At 36.2% G+C, this 21,074-nt stretch overlaps 2 protein-coding genes across 2 annotated transcripts; both read right to left on the reverse strand.

The window, feature by feature from the left end:
• Positions 1 to 482: 482 nt before the first annotated feature.
• On the reverse strand, positions 483 to 4,920 carry si:dkey-29d8.3 (uncharacterized protein LOC556220 homolog). The gene is made up of 7 exons (XM_067363570.1): positions 4,554 to 4,920; positions 4,339 to 4,483; positions 4,131 to 4,229; positions 3,883 to 4,027; positions 3,552 to 3,697; positions 1,511 to 1,650; positions 483 to 1,412 (listed from the first exon to the last, which is right to left on the reverse strand). The coding sequence occupies exons 1-7, from the start codon at positions 4,660 to 4,662 to the stop codon at positions 1,315 to 1,317; spliced, it is 882 nt and encodes a 293-aa protein (XP_067219671.1). The 5' UTR covers positions 4,663 to 4,920; the 3' UTR covers positions 483 to 1,314.
• A 4,658-nt stretch (positions 4,921 to 9,578) lies between these two features.
• dnajc1 (DnaJ (Hsp40) homolog, subfamily C, member 1) lies at positions 9,579 to 19,286 on the reverse strand. Its single transcript, XM_067363456.1, has 12 exons — positions 18,777 to 19,286; positions 17,619 to 17,720; positions 17,447 to 17,493; positions 15,923 to 16,088; positions 15,707 to 15,804; positions 15,527 to 15,617; positions 15,336 to 15,423; positions 15,055 to 15,218; positions 14,856 to 14,975; positions 13,621 to 13,669; positions 13,035 to 13,483; positions 9,579 to 12,693 (listed from the first exon to the last, which is right to left on the reverse strand). The coding sequence occupies exons 1-12, from the start codon at positions 18,927 to 18,929 to the stop codon at positions 12,625 to 12,627; spliced, it is 1,596 nt and encodes a 531-aa protein (XP_067219557.1). The 5' UTR covers positions 18,930 to 19,286; the 3' UTR covers positions 9,579 to 12,624.
• Positions 19,287 to 21,074: the final 1,788 nt, after the last annotated feature.

Consider the following 21,074-nt stretch of genomic DNA (forward strand, 5'->3'; position numbering starts at 1 on the left):
CAGATTAATCGAAGAAATAATAGATTAATCAAAATAATTGCAGCCCTAAAAATAATCATTAATAAAAGATTCATTCTTAGCATACTACTTTCATATTTGCACAGGGAAAGCGAGTCTGAAATGGAGGGGATGTTAATCTCCTGGGAGGAAAAAATGTCCTTTAATTGTCGTTTACTTTCTCATAAGTAATTCATCCTGTAGTGAACAAGCCAAAGTACACAGGGTCAAGCCTGCTGCAGCTGCTGCCAGGAGACACACATTCCAAAGGGCAACAACATGCATGACAAGATGCTCCAGTTCACATCCACACCAAAGTAAATGTACACGAAGAGCCATGATCAAAGCGTGTATACGCACAAGATACAAATGTTGTGTGGCAACCCTGAATGTCTCTGTAATCACTGTTGAAAGCTCAATGGTTTCAGCAGCTTGGAATCAACACCAAGGTGGTTTCCAGAGTGCTTGCACTACACATATTTCATCTTCTTTTTGTCACGAATCATTCCTCTTAGTGCGTATCACGCAACATCTGTGTTAAACTTTTAGTAATCATTAAAAATGAGATTAGACATCAGACGCATTTTAAGTATTTTATTAAACATTCATAAATTAGCTTTTCATAAGTGTTATGTCTTTAAAATCACTTAAAACTTAAAACACAAACAAAAGAAAAGGAACAAGGTTTTGTTAGTATTATTGGCTCTAGTATGATATATTGCTAATGTTCCTTATTTGTATTTTGTGGATGAAAGCATCTACTAAAACACTGAATTTTAATGTAAACACACACACATGTTAATCTTTTAGTAACTAGAAAATCAAAGTACTGTCAGGTATAAAATGGTTATTTTTGGCCATGAGTGTATACATATACACACTATTACATTTTAAAATATATTAAAATAGAAAATTGTTATTTTAAAAATTTTAATAATATTACTGTTGTTAGTGTGCTTTGATCAAATAAATGCAGACACTTCTTTCAAAAACATTCAAAAATCTTATCAACTCCAAACTTTTGAATGGTAGTGTTTAATACAGAGCAGAATACCTCATAATGTAAGGCACAATTAGTATCCTAGATATGACCAGGCTCAAGCTCAGAATACAAAATTGCTACAGTTTCATGCAAATTTTCTTTCAAAAACTTAAGAAGCACCTGCCCCGGCTGAAACACATTCATGCAGGTACTGCACACCTGGAAGGGTTATCGTCCAGGGCACGTCATCTTTCATATTTCATGTGAAACACGTGTGCTTATGATATTTGGTTACTTATCAGTGCCGCTGTTTGGTGACATCAGGACCGCAGGGTTCACAGAACTTCACAGAAGAGAGGCCGAGTCATGTGTCTCCAAACCACCAGACCCACCCGCAACACTAACACAATACAGGCCAACACAAGGAGCACCACTATGGAAAATAACAGCATGACATAATATGTAACATATTGTGGGACCTATTTGGTATATTTATAGTCAACCAAAAAGATGTGTTTATTATTGACTTACCTGAAAAGACTGCGTTGCGGCCTGGTGCAGCTGCGTCGTAATGCTTGCTCAGGCTTCCAATTAGAGCATAGATAATCACAGGGTAAATGGTAAGGATGTAACGGACATGCTTCTCTATTAGAAAGTTTTCAACTGTAAACCTGTAGAAGACGACGCAAAGAAATAAAGAATGCTTTAGACACATTGTGCTGATCTAATGCCATTAATCATATCTTAAATATGGGTCAGTGACAAACAAAAATGACCACAATAAAGAAAATAATATATCTTTTAGTTTAAAAGCTTTTCAAAAATCTAGTTTAAAACACATCTTAAAGGGTTAGTTCACCCAAAAATGAAAATTCTATCATTTATTACTCACCCTCATGTTGTTCCACATCCGTAAGACCTTCGTTCATCTTCAGAACACAAATTAAGATATTTTTGATGAAGTCTGAGAGCTTTCTGTCCTTCCATAGGTTAAAGTGCTTACAAAATTTTGTAAGTTAAGTGGTAAATTACGTTTTTTGTGCAAACATAGCACTCGTGCCACTTCATAAAACTGAGGTTAAACCACTGGAGTCACATGGAGTACTTTAATGATGTCATTCCTACCTTTCTGGAACTTGAAAGTTGTAGTTGCGTTGGATCTCTATAGAGGGACAGAAAGCTCTTGGATATCATCAAAAATATCTTAATTTGTGTTCCGGAGATGAACAGATGTGGAATGACACAAGGGTGAGTAATAAATGACAATTTTCATTTTTGGGTGAACTAACCCTTTAAAGGGATACTCCACCGTTTTTTCATATTAAACTATGTTATTCCTTTAACTAAGACGAGTTGATACATACCTCTCTCGTCTCAGTGCGTGCACTAAATCCCTCCGTCTTGCGGCGAAACATTGTTAGCACTTAGCTTAGCCCAGTTCATTCAATAGGGGCCAAGCAGAGAAGCTACCAAACACCTCCACGTTTTCCCTGTTTAAATACAGTTACTCGAGTAGTGTAACTCGACCTAGGACGGTGACACAAAACAAAACGTTGCGCTTTTCTAAGCGTGTAAAATGGATAACTATATTGTATGGCGGAATACCATAGCAAGTGCTCGGGAGCACTTTGTTTATAGCACTTTGACTTGGCACAGTAATATCTTCACTCGTGAAAAGTCCTCTCACCGGCCCCCGCTCTCTCTCCTCCTCCCTCTCATTTCCGTCAATAGAACCAACGTGACTTTTACAGGAGAGGGAGCGGGGGACTTTTCACAAGTGAAGATATTACTGCGCCAAGTCAAAGTGCTCCCGAGCACTTGCTATGGTATTCCGCCATACAATATAGTTATCCATTTTACACGCTTAGAAAAGCGCAACGTTTTGTTTTGTGTAACCGTCCTAGGTCGAGTTACACTACTCGAGTAACTGTATTTAAACAGGGAAAACGTGGAAGTGTTTGGTAGCTTCTCTGCTTGGCCCCTATTGAATGAACTGGGCTTAGCTAAGTGCTAACAAAGTTTCGCTGCGAGACAGAGCGATTTAGTGCACGCACTGAGACGAGAGAGGTATGCATCAACTCGTCTTAGTTAAGGGAATAACATAGTTTAATATGAAAAAACGGTGGAGTATCCCTTTAAATGACTCAAAATTGTCATGTAGTGTTTTATAAAGTAAAAATAACTTTTTCATAACACCTTAAATACATGTGTATTAAACATCTTAATAATTATTAATTAAAAAACGTTTTAAAGTACATGATTTAAGGTAAAAAGTTTTTTTTTTTTCATTTTGTTTTTTTTACATATTTTCACATTTTTCAAAATTTATCTGAACTACAGTAACCTTGTTTTGTCATAAAAAGTTACAAATTTTCCACATTTTAGGAGACTAACTGACATATATATAGTCATGATATCATATCCTGTTTTATGTATTTAATTGCACGTTCTTTGCATGTTTTGTTTTCGGAAAAATAATAATAAAAGCAAGTCACAAATCCTAACAAAAAATGTGCATTGTCACTGACCCATTTGTAAGAATTTGTAGCAGAAAATAAATGATTATCATTACCATATAATTACTTCCAAAAGAAGTATGCATAAAGAAGCTGTAGCAGCATTTGTTGGGGAAACTGATGCGATGCTCAACACAACAGTGAAGTTGAGCAGAGTGGCAATGGTTGTCCATGTTGCATAGGTGGCAATACCATTTTGAACCTGAGGTACACATATGGTATTTAAACAACAGTGAATCTGTACTGCACCTAATTTACCTGCTCTTTTGTTTGGGTTGATAATGAGCATTTAAATACCCTACAAATGAGATGATATGCCAATTTTAAGAAAAATATAAAATGATGAGTGCCTCTTGCCAAGGCAAATCCAACATGTTCAATGCATACCAACACTATGATGCAGAGAAGTTCTTTTGGGTGGTGCTGTTTCAGCCAAGATCCATGAGTCCATAAACCAAAACAAGAGAAGAAGATCAGCAGGTAGTTGGTGAAAGCAATCAGGGCAAGAACAATCAGTGCCGGGATCATCAATCTAAGTCAATAAGAAACAAACTTGTGAAATTACAAGAAAAAATGGCAAAGCACCACACAAAACTCTTATGTTTATGCCAAAAACTATGCTGGCTAGAACTTACTCTCTATCCCACAAGACTAGCCAGATGCTGTTCAGAATCATGTTGATGATCCATGAGAGAAAGAATTCAGAGGGCAGGATTGCTGGACTTGAGTACAACCTGAAAACAAATCATTCAGGCAAAGACTATTAAACTTTAATAAATGGCTTTCAAACAGTGTGAATAAGCAAAGTGTTGATGTGAGGGGAGTGTGTGTGGTTTAAAGTACCCTCTACAGAACGAAGTCAGGATATACACGTTCATCAGGAAGAGCCATGAATATATGACTCCCCATATAGAGAAGGTCCATCCTGCAGGAGTGATCTCTGTCCGATATCTGTCTGATATATTGCCAGTGCTGCGTTGGAATGGACCTAGAAAGCCAAAGTGAAACTACATGTATATATAACTCATATATATCTGTAAATAAATGAACGTACGTACCTTTTCCTGATCCCGCGAGCGCATTGACAATCAAAGTAGCAATGTAAGCTAATTGAGAAAGGACAATGAGCAAAATACGCAAGATCTTGTGATCTCCCAAAAGCGGCATTTTATCTTAAAAGCACAAACTATTAAATTATTTTGTTTTTGTGAAGCTATGACAATGTTGATGTTGATATTGCGCTTGCCACGTTGTAAAGTTAGCTAGAGTCGCTGTTACACACTAGGTGATAATATAAACTCGATATTCACGCAATATTTCTGCGTAGAGAGTCATATCGTCCGTCCTTTTTACTGAATTATACCTAGGACTTTTAATAAAAACTCTTTCTTTTTCTGCCCCTATGAAGAGGTGGCGTCTTCTAACTTGTTTACGTTATAAAACAAAAGATGCTCAGTTGAAAAGTGTAAGAGAGCCATCTGCTGGACAGTAACAACACCGGATGTTTCATCTTCACCATACTTTTTCGCAGACTCAAGGTCCAAATGTAAAACAAACAACATATAAAAACAAAACAAAAAACATTAATGGAAAAAAATAAATGCGTTACAAAAAATACAATAATACCAGTCCCTCCACAACTTGGACTGATAACGTGTAGTAGTATGCATGCCTACTGCCCCTTATTTTGGATAAACCACAATAATCTCATTTTTGGAAACATTTAGCCAAAGACAAACATAAATAGTGATGAAAGCCAAAATATTAAATGTCACAGATGTAATTTTGTAGAGGGTGGTCAAAATGACAATTTTCACCTGAGATTTGGAGCCAAATAAGAGGGGTGTAACTTTAAAAAGATGGCAGTATCGTTATTTTATTTTTGCACAGAGATTGGTAGGTTTATTAGTAAAATCTGTTGACTTTAGTAGTCTTTGTTGCATTTCATACCAACAGTGACTGTTCAAAAATGGCAAAAAGCACTTCTTGGGTTGTTGTTGTTTTTTTTGTTTTGTTTTTTTGCCTCAAGTTTGCATGCCTGTAATTCAAGAAGTATTAAAGATAGCCTATATTAATATCCTTTTAGATTTTGGTTCTTAAGAAACTTTCCTTTTGGGATCTTCATTTTAAAGGCCCTCGATGGTTCAGTCCCATAGATTTGGACATGTTAATGTGGCTCCATGAGTAAATTGGTAAATTGTATACATTTTCAGTGGTCAAAAAATAAAGTATTAATAAGATTCTCATAATTAATAAACTTTTCTTTTGGAATCTTAATTTTTAAGACCCTATATGGTTCAATCTCATAGATATAGGGTTGTCAGTGTGGTAACGTGTAGTTACAATACTGTGTATTTGAACTCTTAAAATGAACAAAATCCCATCTTCCAAATATCCCTAAACTGATTCAAATACACTTTTAAGAGCAAGTTAATGTGGCTCAACTTAACCTGAACCATTTTCAGTGGATTTTTGGTACTCAGAGAGTACCGCTATGTTTTATGCAATTCTTTGGATAGAGGGAAACAAGATACATTTATAGTTTAAACATTATTTATTCTTCAGAAATTCCTCTTTAAATGCAGTATCAGCTGTGTGCAAAGTGAACCACATTTGAAATTCAACTATTTGAACATGGAGCTGCTTCAAGATCCCCATATCTATTGGACTGAACTATATAGGGCCTTAAAAATGAAGATTTCAACAGGAAAGTTTATTAAGAATGAGAATCTAGAAGGATTAAGATATCTTGAATACTTTTAGAGTTACATGCATGCAAAATTTGGAAAAGGAGTATTTATGGCACTCAGACAAGTATGTTCTATGCAGTTGAGATAATAGAAAAAAACAAGATCCTTTTTTATTATCAACATTATTTGTTTTTCAGATATTTCTCTTTAAAATAAAAGAAGTATCAGCTGTATGCAAAGTGACCCACATTTGGTTTCTGACCACTGAATATGTGTACAATTTACTCATGGAGCCGCATTAAGATCTCCATATCTCTGGGATTGAACCATAGAGGGCCTTTAAAATGAAGATACCAAAAGGAACGTTTCTTAAGAACCAGAATCTATAAGGATATTAAGATATCTTCAATACTTCTTGAGTTAAAGGCATGCAGACTTGAGGCAAAAAACACAAGTGCTTTTTGCCATTTTTGAACTGTCACTGTTGGCATATAATGAAACAAAGACTGCTAAAGTCAACAGATTTTACTAACAGACCTACCAATCTCTGTGCAAAAATAAAATAATGATGCTGAAAAGTCATTTCACACCCCTGTAAATTGGCTCCAAATCTCAGGTAATAATTGTCATTTTGACCCCTCTCTAGTTGAGTATAAATATAAATCTGTGACATTTAATATTTTAGATTTAATCACTGTTTATGTTTGTCTTTCTACATGAAAAATATTAACAAAATTAAAAATTTGAGCCAGGGAAGTTTCTGAAATTTGGCGATAGCTCGAAGATCTTCGCCTACATTGGCCTGTAGCTGCATTGTGTGTTTCATGGAGCAAATCTCGGCACTCAGCTGCTCTTTTCTACCCAGTAAACTTGAGACATCCATGTTATTAAAAGCCATAGGCGGCTACTTATCTAAATAACGAGAAACAAATCTCGGGGTATTTTCACCACACTCGTTTACCATTTTAAGACAGTTTTTTAATGTTATTAATGTCTTTCAGTGGCGTTTTTATGAGAAACATTCTGATGTGTAGTAGAACATAGTTCAAACAACACTTTCTTCAAGGACTCAATCCAGTCAGAATCAAACATATTTCATATAAATCAACAGGAACATTTCGTCCTGGCTTAGAGTCTTAATTTTGACGGCAAGAAAATTAAGTCGAAAATGTAGTTGTTTATCTCGACTAAAATTAAACTATTACTACTACTTTTATAGACAGGGCTTAAGCCAGGACTAGCCCTTAGTAGCTTATAAACATGCCTTTAAAAAAAACATTACCGGTGTGCGTCTTGAGACCTATTTTAATATATTTTCTTGAGAGATATTTTAAAGGTGCCCTAGATTCAAAAATTGAATTTACCTTGGCATAGTTGAATAACAAGAGTTCAGTACATGCAAATGACATACAGTGAGTTTCAAACTCCATTGTTTCCTCCTTCTTATATAAATCAAATTTGTTTAAAAGACCTCCGAAGAACAGGCGAATCTAACACTGACTGTTACGGGATCATTAATATGTACACCCCCAATATTTGCATATGCCAGCCCATGTTCCCAACATTATGAAAGGCATTAGACAAGATCAGCCAGTAACGTCTGGATCTGTGCACAGCTGAATCATCAGACTAGGTAAGCAAGCAATAACAACAGCGAAAAATGGCAGATGGAGCAATAATAACTGACATGATCCATGATATCATGATATTTTTAGTGATATTTGTAAATTCTCTTTTTTTAAATGTTTCATTAGCATGTTGCTAATGCAGGCTGCTGTTGGTTAAAGTTACCATCGTTTATTACTGTATTCATGGAGACAAGAGCCGTCGCCTTTTTCATTTTTAAACACTTGCAGTCTGTATAATTCATAAACACATCTTCATTCTTTATAAATCTCTCCAACAGTGTGTAATGTTAGTTTTAGCCACGGAGTACTATCAAACTCGTTCAGAATCAAATATAAACACACAAATAAATACTATACTCACATGCAATGTTCCCTCTAATTTTTTTTCTCGCTGAGCAACACTTTTCTCTGTTGAGCGCACATTTTGGCCACCTGAGCAAAAACATACTTTATATCAGACCTGTACAATCAATGTAAACACACACACAAAAAAAATGGTTTTATCATGTAACTGTAACATTTAACTTTAATGTGCCGTTTCTATTTTATTTGACCCTTGATGTAACTTAGTGATAAATTAAATAATATGTTTGAAAACAAGCAGTTCAGTTTCTAAATTAAGCACATTTTAGGTTACTTGAGATTTTTTTCACATTGCTGTATTAACTGTACCAGTCTTTACCAAGAAATTCTATTAAAAAATAATTTCAGTTCAATTCTTTCTAATAATATAATATGAGCAGTTACGATGATGGTTTGGGACAACCATAATGTATTTTTGTACATTCAATTATTAGCAACAGACAGTGTTAAACCATCAACATTACATGTTTATTGCTTATGAATTTCACAGATTTTATATACCAGGAGGTTAAGATTTTTCGTAGCAAGGAGCCCTAAACAATCCCCTTGTGAGATCATTTTTTTTATTAGGCTTACATTATAATATAATAAAATATAATATAATATTTAAGTATTTAAACTGAACCAAAAACCAAAAAAACTGATTTAAACTGCGCAGCTTAGAGGGAACATTGCTCACATGACCCGAAGCATGCATGCAGCAAACATGACGAACATCTTGTAAAGATCCATTTGAAGGTTATATTAGCTGTGTGAACTTTGCAAATGCACTGTATTATAGAGTCTTGAGCTCGATGGGCAGGGAGCATGAGATTTAAAGGGCCAGCAGCTCCTGAATCAGCGCATAGTTAATGATGCCCCAAAATAGGCAGTTAAAAAAAAATAAAAAATAAAAATTTTTGGGGTATTTTGAGCTGAAACTTCACAGACACATTAGGGGACACCTTAGACTTATATTACATCTTGTAAAAAAAACGTTCAATGGCACCTTTAAGATATATATATTAGTGCAAGAAGGTGCTTTCAGTTAAGACCGCTCAAACATGCATTTTAGTCTGGGACTAGCCTTGTCTCTGAAACCATGCATGAAACCAGAGGCTGTTCACATGTTCCTTATTATTATTAATATTCATTGTCAGTATTAGAGGCCACCAGAGACAGACACGTACTGTAGGCATATGCAATAATTGTCAGAAAAAAAAATTCTGAAATGGAACAGCTTATTTAACCTTAAAATAAAATCTATGTTAAAAACCTTTGAAAAAGAGTTTGCATTTGTGTTTTATGTTATGTGTCATATGAGATACATCAGGCTTTTATAGCTATATATATATATTATGGCTTTATAGTATGATATAGTAAGAATATAAAGCTCACACTCAAGGAGAAAAAACACCTCGATTTTATTCAGAGGCCCAAACTGAGCAATAATATGCATTTTAGTACAGTATATCAGACTTAAATTAAATTGTATCAGTTGTCACTCTATATCCTTCTAAAAACATATACATATGCAATACAATGACGACTGAGGTATACAAATAAACATTCATTGAATGCCTGATATCATATTTGCTACATGCATTTAAACATGAAGGGGGATTTTTACTGGCGGAAAAAAAATGTGATGTGGTATTGTGAAAACGACAGTAGGACAGTCATCGGTTTTGTCAGGTTGGTAAAACAATTAGCAGTGGAGAAAGAGTAACAATATATACGTTTTTGTCTTGCCAGTGAAAAATAAGTAGCCTAAGTGCCAGGTTCTTATAAATGTACTCTTTGTATAAATACTGGCTTCATATTTAATAAACTGTAAAAAGTGGTAACCTGCAATTGTTACCCTAAAGTGCCATTTCTACCTGATTTAACCCATTAGTTTTGTTGGTATAAATTGATGTATGTTGATTGGTTCAGTGATGTTAAAAAATATTTTGGACTTGAATAAAAGCAGTTAATTTAGAGGTTACCATTTTTAGGATATCATTTCCCCCCCGACCATGTAGGCTAATAGATTTATGAAACCTGAAGCGGCTGTAATGAATTGCGTTTCTTCTCACAGCCACGTGAGGGCGGCAGACATCTTTTGATACGAGTCCTGATTATGAATTAAACAAACTGTCCAGAGCAGACTGTAAGACATCTCTTTTGCTTATAAATCACTTTTACCATTTCGTAATATCTCGCGTAACTTCTGTTGTTCTGCTATTAGAAAATGAACAATGTATTGTTGGCCTATTTCACAAATACGTCTCAGTTGTGACTGGAGCTGTCGAAATGATTCCACTTTGTATTTCAAAAATATATATTCCTCCTCCAAGTCTGAAAAACATTTGTGACTGTACAACAAGTGTTTACGTGTTGTCTGCAGTTGTCATGTAGTAATATTACGGCCTCTTTGTATCCGATAGGGGGGTGAAAGCTGTTTGGTTATAAACATTCTTATAATCACTTCCTTTGTGTACAGCAGAAAAAAAATTTATACAGGTTTGGAACAACTTGAGGGTGAGTAAATGATGACAATTTTCATTTTTGGGTGAACTATCCCTTTAAGAAACTGATCAAACGGATTCCCAAAAAACTTATTAAAAAGGACCATAATATTCAGAAACTGATTTGAGAGAAATTTGCTGCCCTGTGCAAATGGCTATCACCACCAACTACTGTTACCTATTCCATTTTCAGAACATGTCTTTTTCCACTCAAAAGATGATGCATATCAAAAATTTGAAATATTTAAGATATTTCTATAATCAGAAAAGCTGCATTGTATAAAACGAAAATTGCAATTTGCGAATGCAATTTCTTAAGTTTGTGTATTTCATAAAAAAAAAAAATAATACTATACATTATCATTACATTATTAAAGCCCTACATTATCACTGGCATAGGTCACAACATGAAAATGCAACATTTGAAAATAGCATCTTCAGTTGCAATGTTCACCAATGTCTCAACTGTAAATACTGTAATTGTATTTAAAAAAAAAAAAAAACTATAACATCCCCTCTTTCCTTTTTAAATGAGGTTATTCTTCCATTTTGTAGCCTCAACATCCTAGTCAAGTTAAAGTTGCTAAAGAGGATGTTTTATTCATTTTTGCAATATTACATGAAACTGTCTTTACTAGCAGATAAAAGACTATTTATTAGGTGCACTGAAAGGAATAATATTAATATACATCATCTGTGCATGAGGTAGGGCCTTAAAAACATCAGCCAATCGTTTACGTGATGATCGCGTAAACGATTGGTCCTCTGGCTTGTCAATCACTGCCATTACGTTCCTTGTGAGAGACGTGCGTGGATTGGCCCTCTGGCTTGTCAATCATCACTGCCATGACGCTTCTTGTGCGAGACGAACGCGGCTGCACGCTCCAGTAACTTTCCACACTCCACAGGCGCCGCATGCAATGTTTTTGTCCGGAGACAGGAGTAACAACTGCAGATTATGAGTTCCCTGCGGTGAGTCCGACATAATGAATCCACTAACACGACACAGCGAATGCCGGTGGTAAACAAACACTCATGTTCCAATACTCGTGCACAAGTTTTGGGAGGTGTTCCCTCGAAATGAGCTGTGAAGGAGGGGGGGTTGTTCTTATGCATGCGCTCATTTCAAAAACTCACTAACAGTCTTTGGTTTCTCAGTCGACGAAAATATCCTCTTTAGCACGTTTAATGACCTTAAACCCTGAACTAATTCATTATGGAAATGGACATTAGAAATATTAAGGGATAGGAATATTTAAAATACTTTTGCACAATAAATGAAGTTAATCACAATACTTTCATCAGTTTGCCTACATAAGAGGCAAAGTAATTCCACTCATCTATAGTTGTTTGAGAAAGTCTGATTTACTGTCAAATGTCATTTGGTTAAGGTTGATGATGAAGGTGATATTTTCAAATCTTTTCAAATATTTGAAGATCTTTTGATGTACAGGAAGCACAATGTTGTTTAAATGTCTTGGACTGATTGAATCTAAATCTACAGCATGGCAATATATAAGGACAACTCTTTCATACTCCTCAAGATAGTCAATATGTGCTGAAGCATAATAATGACCACATGAGAGACTGACAACTTAATTATTGTATGCAAATACTTTATGTTTTAACAAATGACCAAAACAGATTACAGCACAACACATGCTTCTGGGAAAAAAAAAAAAAAAAAAGTTTCAAAATTGGGGGAAAATGAAAATTAAAATGTGTCTCTTCTGCTCCTCAAATGAACTTGTTGCATAGAGAAACAAATGAGCCAATAATTTGAAATAGATTCTAAAATAAATAAAACCTTTAAATGTGCAGTTTGGATCTCTCCAATAGTTAATGCTGACGTTTCAGGCTCTGCTGAACATGACACATAGTCTGACAACAGGACATAAGGTTGCATTAAGGCACATAACAAGCAGGTGAGAGGTATGGTGAAATACTTGAGACCAGGAGTCAGCTTTTGGACTGCTTCCGTTTCAGAATCAGCTCCGCCAGGAGTTTATAACGGGACATGCACTCCTCCTGAATAGGAAAAATAATCAATTCAACAACTAAGATCAAAATCCAGCTTTTATATGCAGGTAAACATTGTAAAAGGGCATAATAGGTCCTCTTTAAACCAAAAACCAAAATACTGATTTTTTTTGTAGGGTCTACTTGAATAAGTTTTCATGCTTGAATGTTCAAAAAGCTCTCTCTCTCTCTCTCTCTTTTTTTTTTTTTTTTTTTTTCATAGTTGCAGCACCTCTTTTCCCTTTATCACGCTCAAACAGCAACATTACGCAATAAAAAATGTTGAAATATAAATAATTCCAATTTAAATGAATTTTCCAATGACTCTGGGTGAGAAAGTTGATGCTCACCTTGGTCTTTCCAGGCACCACCTTAGCGATCTTGTCCCAGCGTTCAGTGGTGCCACGTGGGTATTGCTGTAAGGCCAGCTCCAAGAGCTTCTGCTGGTTCTGTGTCCAGACATCATCAGCAGCACTGGGTTTTTCTTTGGAGGCCGATGGTTTCTTCTCATCTTCACTGTCGTCATCCACAGCTGTGGGGTCGAAGTCTCTTTGTCTGCGTCCTTTCACCCTCTCCTCGGCTGCTCCAGTTCCAGTGCTCCCGGGTGCAGACTTTTTTGTCCTCCTTCTGAGTGCTTTGCTCTCCGAGTCCTCTGCCCCAACAGGCTCTGCCGAATCCTCCGGCTGCTGCTGCTCTAAGGGCTCCTCTCTCTGGGTCATCAGACTGTCAGGCACCGTGACAGCTCTTGAGCTCTTTCCCATCACTGCACCACCCTTCAGCTCAGAAAGCTTCACCAACCCTAGAAACAGAGACAAAGTGGAGAGAGACATGAGTAAATGTTTTGACATATATGCTTGATAACATATCACAGTAGATGATAAATGGTACATGGCAAGTGGAATTTTATTAAAATCTTTTAATGAACAAACTGCTTACCTGATGTATTAGTGACACAGTCTTTGACTTGCTTCACTTTTGCGGTCACCTGTATTGAAAAAAAAAATAAAACCAAACCATTATTGGTTTCAGTGGCTCTTCATTCACATCTACAGTTCAAAAGAACAACATTTATTTGAAATAGAAATCATCAGTAACATTGTAAATGTTTTTTGATCAATTTAATGCATTCATGCTAAACTAAAGTATTAATTTCTGCCCTAAACTTTTGAATGGTAGTGTATTTGAACAGTCAGGAGACAATGCTATCTACAATTTACAGTCCCCCTGTAGTCAATCATTTTATCTCTTAAAACTCATCTTTGATCATCAAAATGACATATTTAAATGTTTTTTTCCAATGAAAAAAAAATTCTTCATGCCTTAAAATAGCTTGAATGTATGCTAATTAGCCCCACCTCCACTCACTCGCACAAGCTCTGAGATCCACTTGGTCAACTTACTGAGGTAAACACTCCACAATGGTATCGTTGTTTACAACGTCAGACACATAACGGTAATTAATATGATTAGCCTTTGGCTTGATGTTATCAAACAGCTAATAATGTGTTGCTAATGTTACACAAACCATGTTCCCATTCGCCTTCTCAGCGAACTTATCAGTCAGCTGTCCTCTAAAAATAAGCATTCTTAAAAAATGCATTGAACAACTTAGAACGTTAGTGGAGAATGGCATGTAGTTCATCTTAACATAATATACATAATTCACCCGCTATATTGCTAAATGTTTCTGATTTTTCATATCAACAGAAAAATATACTGGCATAACCTGCTTCTCTTGAGACTCTCCTGCTTCAGAGCGGTCATAGTTAATGATATGCTAAAGCCCTCCAGCACTTTGATGTGATTGGTTACAAGGTAGTTTGTGATGTCAGAAACACTGGCGATTTCAAACTGCATTTTTAGATCACTGCAGTTTTAAAGAGAAAATACTCAGCAATGGCGTTGACATATGAATTTGCACATAGTTTGTCTGAAAGCACATTAAAAACACCACATAGGCATATAAACAACATTAAAAACGTGATTTTTTACCACAAGGGGACTTTACAATACACAAAAATGTTTTTATATACTTTTATTTAACAAATGTTTTAATCAATTTTATGCAGTAAATAATGAAATTTCCATCATTATGCAAGTTTGATATTGTATATCAGCATAATCCCTGCTATTGGTCGACCACTAGTCCGATCTATACTAATTAGACTCACCTCAGACACTGATCTGCCTAACTCATGTGCAATCTTCTCCCACCGGCCTGGCGTTCCACCAGGAAACTTGGCCATACAGCGGGAAAGCTGGCTAAGATCCTCATCCGTCCACTCGTGAACCTATAACCATCACCAGCCATTGGTTTATGGAAAACTTACAATTTAAATCAGCATTCTTTCAACAGAGACAAAAACTTACTTTCTTCTTCTGCTGTTTTTTGTCTTCTAACCAGTCATCCATTTGATCTTCAATGTCTTCAATAGATGTTCCCAGATCATATGATGGCACAAAAGCAGCATTTGTACTGGGTTCATAGACTGGAAACTCCACTTTAGGTTTCTTCACCTTGGGACGTTTCTCTTCTGCAGAGCAAGATCGGCCAGCATCACATATTATTAAGTGTCACATAGTCACAACTGAATCCCACTAATTATGTGCAGAGGTCAGTGTGCAACGTATAACTGTCATCATGATCTTACTCGGCTGCATTTCCTGTTCTGCCAGAGCCTCTGCCTCCTTCTCTTTTACTTTCATTTCCTTATAATCTTTATAATACTGCTTCACATCCTAAAATATAACATAGAGTCATGATTACAGATGTCTGCTTGAATTTTCTGAGTGTCTCTTTTGAAAACACATTTAAAAAGCCTCAAATCTGGTGGAACAGTACCTGTATGATATGAGGGAGAGACTTCACTGAATAGTACAACCAGATGCTTAATTTAAGAGGCAAAATGTCATGCCAGTGTGGCCTGTCAGATCTACAAAAAGGAAGCAAAGATTTATAAGTCTGACCAGCAGGGTCAAAATTTCTTCTTCTTTAATAAAGCATCTGGAGTTACTGGGTTACCTCTCGTTTTTGTCCTGTCCCAAGGACTTAATCTCTTCTGTTATCTTACTGCTTTGCTTCTTCTTCTTCTCTCTCTTTTTCCTGCTCAGAAGTTCATCCTGAGAAGAATTAAGACATAGCAGCTATCACTGGGCATGCTCAAGTAAATTTAGTATATTTAGTATTAGCTACCATTACACAACGACAACTCTGCTATACAAACAACTCATCACTTACCAACTGCTTCTCAAGGTAGATGGACCATATAACTGCATAGTGACCCACAGTCAGAATGAGGAAGAGGAGGAAGCCCAACTCTCCATTACTCATCTTCCTAACACGTCGATAGTAGAAGACAGGCTGTCTCCAATCTGGCAGCCCATTAACCAGGATGTCATCATATCTGTGAATGTAGTAAGAACCTACTATGTAAAATCTTTTTTAAAAATGTAAAATCTATTTAAAGACTTTAGCAAATGTAATACACAGATTATAGACCCTAGTCACAGTCACACTGGTGCAAACTGTGGTTTGGTATCTTACTCAAGGGCATAATGTCAAATTATTGATGATCCTACTTCATCTCTATTTAAGAACTTTTCCACTTGTGTGTAAGCAATCCATATCCTGATTCTTTAAGGGTTAGTTTTTTAAGATATTTTTGATGAAATCTGAGGGTTACTGAACCACACAAAGGCAGCAATGTCATTGCACCTTTCAAGGCCCAGAAAGGAAGTAAAGACATCGCTAAAATAGTCCATGTGACTAAAGTGGTTCAACCTTAAAGGATTAGTTCACTTCTGAATTAAAATTTCCTGATAATTTGACTCAACCTCATGTCATCCAAGATGTTCATGTATTTCTTTCTTCAGTTGAAAATAAACTGAATTTTTTCAGGATTCTCCATATAGTAGACTTCAGTAGGGTACAACAGGTGGAAGGTCCAAATTGCAGTTTCAGTGCAGCTTCAAAGCACTACACAATCCCAGACAAGGAATAAGGGTCTTATCTAGTGAAATGAAAAAAAAAAATTGTATATACTTTTCAACCACAAATGCTCATCTTGCACTGCTCTGCGATCCGTTGGAGTTGGAGGAGAAAGTGAGATGGATTTTTTATGTCACGCAGTGCAAGAGAAGCATTTGTGGTTTGGAAAACAATTAGAAATTAATTAGAAAACAATTGTTTCACTAGACAAGACCCTTATTCCTCATCTGGGATCATCGTGGGATGTACTGAAACTGCAATTTAGACCTTCCATCTGGTGTACCCCACTGAAGTCCACTATATGGAGAGTCCACTATATGTCCTGTGTCAGCATCACACGCATGCAGCGTGGTGCTCACGTGAACATTGTCAGCCAATACTGGGCCGCCATTCTGAAGTAAACACGGAAGCCTGCACTATGTGTACAACGTCAACAGCATAGGAGACTGACAGGGAACAGAAAAAGTTGTTGAATACATTTTTTTTTTTTTTTTTTTTTTTTTTTCCGCACATGTATTCTCACCACTTCATAACATTGAGGTTGAACCACTGTAGTCATGTGGACCATTTTAATGATGTCTTTAGTAATGACATTGCTGCCTATGTGTTCAGAACCCATCGGATTTCATAAAAAATATCTTAATTTGTGTTCTGACATGAGGGCGAGTACGAGTAGTTTTTCTGCTAGGTTTTTAAATCACATTTAAGGCTTTTAAGACCTTTTTTAAGACCTGCACAAAGGATGAACAAAGAAACAAATCATGAGAATCTCACCTTTGTCTTCTTTCCTCATCCTTGAGAACTTCATAAATGGCAACTAACTAGTAAGAGATGACAAAGATGATATTTCAAATGTAATAAACTGAATTCCAAAAGGTGTACAGAAGCAAACATGATCTACATTAAGCCAAAGAGTACTTTCATTCAGGCATAACAAAACTCCTACCTGTCGAAACTGGTTTTCTGCATTTTCATCTTTGTTTTTATCGGGATGTAATGTAAGTGAGAGCTTTCTATATGCCTTCCTGATCTCAGAAGAGGATGCATCCTGTCAAAAACAGAATCGGGAACATTAAAATCATAAACACTTAATTGCCAATATTTACAAGAGTCAGAAACACATACTCTGAGACTACATTTTAGTACATGTTTGTTTAAAAATAAAATCATCACATATGATCATTTTGGTAGTATAGACTGTGTGATTGGATTGCCTTTGGCGTTTCAGGCAGAAATTATTAACAGTTACTAGCAATAAAAGCTGCAACATCATCTCATTTCATACTTTAATGTCGGCAATAGCAACTGGAATATGCAGCATAAACTGGCAGCTGTATCTGGTACACTGTTTTGGACTAACAACAGCCATCAGCTGATCATACCAGTGAGGTTAAGCTGGTTTTGAAGCATGGTAGCTGCTTTACCAGCCTGTACTAGCTAATAACCATCTTAGACTAGCTAGAAACTAGCTACCATGTTCCAAAACAGAGCTATAATCCTTTTAGCAGAGAATTAGCATTATTAATTTTCTTCTAAATGCAGTCAGCGAATTACTGCTAGGTACAGGTATAGCAGCGGCATTTGTTTAATTTATCCCCAATTCCCCATATATAAGAATCACGGTTGAAGCGTTAGGAAAGAAAGTGAAACCAAACACCAGTACTGTTGTTGTTTTTTACATGTACGTTAGCGGTTATGATAATAAAAGCTCGGGATCTTCAATGCCTCAAATACCACTTAGCAACTAAATGGTAAATTTAACCAGGACGATAAAAACGCTTCGTGCCCTCAGTAATGACACGTCATGTGTATAGGCCCACAGCCCGGAGGTTTCTTTGTCAATGGCCACCGCCGTCCAGGTTCTTCAGGAGGCAGAGCCAGTCTATCGCTACCCCGAGACTGGAGACATAATAGTGGGGCTGAAGAGAGCTATTCGGCTAATGGGTTGGGTTACGTTGATAAGAATACAATCACTGTAAACTTTGAAGGCGACACTGCTATAAATCGACGTCGGTGCGCTGCAATATGTTCAAGTTAAGTGCATTTACCCACACCGTTTGAGTTTAAGACGTGACAAATTTGAATTACATCAAACTGTTCTTACCTGATTAACCGAGAGGAACTCGTAGAAGGTTTGGGGGATTTCCTCCACTAGATCGAAAAGCTCCAGGTCTGCGTCCCATGCTAATGTTGGCAATGGCTGAATAACGAACAGCCCGGAGAACAACACCAACGTAAGGATCCCGGACAAAGCCATTGCAGAAGGTTTTATATGTTTGTTAAGGTTTAACACCCACTATCCATTCGGAAACCCTGTTTTTGAGACGCCTTTAGCATAACTTGCCGTCCTTTGGCTCAGACAGGCCCATAGCTTGAGCTCAGCCTGCTGTACGTACACACGTTTCACATGCAGCCGCCACAGCGCGAGCCAATAAGCATGAAAGCTTCAGTAGTGACATGGTGCGTCATGTCCATTCTTACCATGAGAGTACTTTCAGGACCCCTGTCATCTCAATTTTTCAGGTATAGCCTAGATTATTTTATAATAGTATCAAGTGAGCATTATGTATCCCGGTAGATGCGCAGCAGTGTTGTTCCCCAAACACACACACACACACACACACACACACACACACACAAAGACCATCTCGGCCTCGTTCGTTCCAGGGCAGGCAGGCTTTCCCATGTCTGTAATATTATCTCTTTTTTTTTTTTTTTTTTTTAATTTGTTTGTTTAATCCCTTGTAAAAGAAGTGATGTCACAAGCAGAAACTGTAAGGCCACTATTGAAGAGATATGAAAGAATGATTCAACCCATGAATCTCATTTCTATCGTTGGTCTCAATTTTGTGACATTAACATCTCAACATTTTGAACCATCATCCCGTCTCAATGATACATTAACCCCGTTTCTTTTCGACAGCAACAGCAAGGGCCATGAAGTTAAGATGAAAGTCCATTTGATTAAAACTGTTCATCTGGCAGCAATGAGTCTCTTGGTTTAACATAAACATGACTCATTACATGTTATCTCAATAGCGCCATGGTAATAGTTTTTGATTTTGTGAAAAAAAATATTTGAGTGAGTATTTGAGATGTTAGTTATAAAGCTTAGTTAGACTTCATATCTTTAAAAGTAGAGAGTACTAAACAAAATCTATTGTTAAAATAGCTCATAGGCCTACGAAATAACGAGCTATATTTGATCATCCTTTTTTGAGTGGTACCTGGCCTACAATAAATGCAAGTCTTCCCCCCCCCCCCTTTAATTTATTATTATTATTGTTGTTGTTGTAATTTTTAGGCCTTTTTTCAATTAGCCTAACGGAATTATTGTTTTATATTGATTTGATAATTAGCCTAGTGCATTTACGACATGCGCAAACATGTTCAATTCTGTGACATTCTTTTGAGAAAAACTTTTTAAAAAGAAAAAAAAAATCTCATTTACACTTCTATAATCTAGAAACTCTTGAGGGCGTCGTTGCGCTATAGTTACGGATATCTCCAAATGTATCATGGGTTGGCCTTTTTTAGTAACAACGGAAATCTGAAACAAAATATAGGCTGCATCTAGGCTATATTTTTCTTTTAGTTTAATGGACAATCTTTAATTTAGCCATTTTCTTTGTATGTTAAACTCTTGCCCTTGAGGCGGCACTGACCAGTAACTTAGGACGCAAAAACCTGTGACGGGGTAAGTCTGATGTATCATTTTGTTACCAGTGCGCAATTAAAATATCCAGTTAGAGCAACAGATTGAGGTTCAAACCACGTGACACAGCAAATTAGGTAGTGGAATAAATCTTTAAAGTAGGCATGCATGCAAAATAGTCTGCATTCATTAAAAACACTAAAGAAAGCATGGCAATGTTGCCATCGGCTTGTCTAAAAATATTAGATTATGCGTAAATCAATCAAAGCGCGAGAGCCAAAAGCACGATGTTTACCAAATAGACTCTAATTAAATAGGACATAATTTTTTTTATTATTATTGGGCCATAGCCCATTTTAGTGATCTGTTAACAGTTAGGCCTACAATTTATTTGATTTCTTTTTCTTTTTCTTTTCCCCCCTTTTTTATATATATATAAAAAAAGCATTTTCTTTTGCGTTTGTGTGAGTTAATTAATTTTCTTAAATGCATCAGAAATACAAACCTCACTTGTATATTTCTATATTTGCACTTGGAAAGTTGTCCTGGGAACATTTCCACTCCAGTGAGTCAATCGCCTATAGCCTATAACCTATAATCAATTCTTTGATTTTTTTTTTCCTTAAGTTCTTTCTAAACAGTATGACAATATCGAAAAGGAAGGGAAAACTTTAATGGGCTATTATTACTGACCAGAGAAAATAACTGAAAAATACTGAAAAATTGACTATATGAACGATAAGATGC

The sequence above is a fragment of the Chanodichthys erythropterus genome, chromosome 16 (assembly GCF_024489055.1).
Source record: "Chanodichthys erythropterus isolate Z2021 chromosome 16, ASM2448905v1, whole genome shotgun sequence".
Classification (NCBI taxonomy): Eukaryota; Metazoa; Chordata; class Actinopteri; order Cypriniformes; family Xenocyprididae; genus Chanodichthys; species Chanodichthys erythropterus.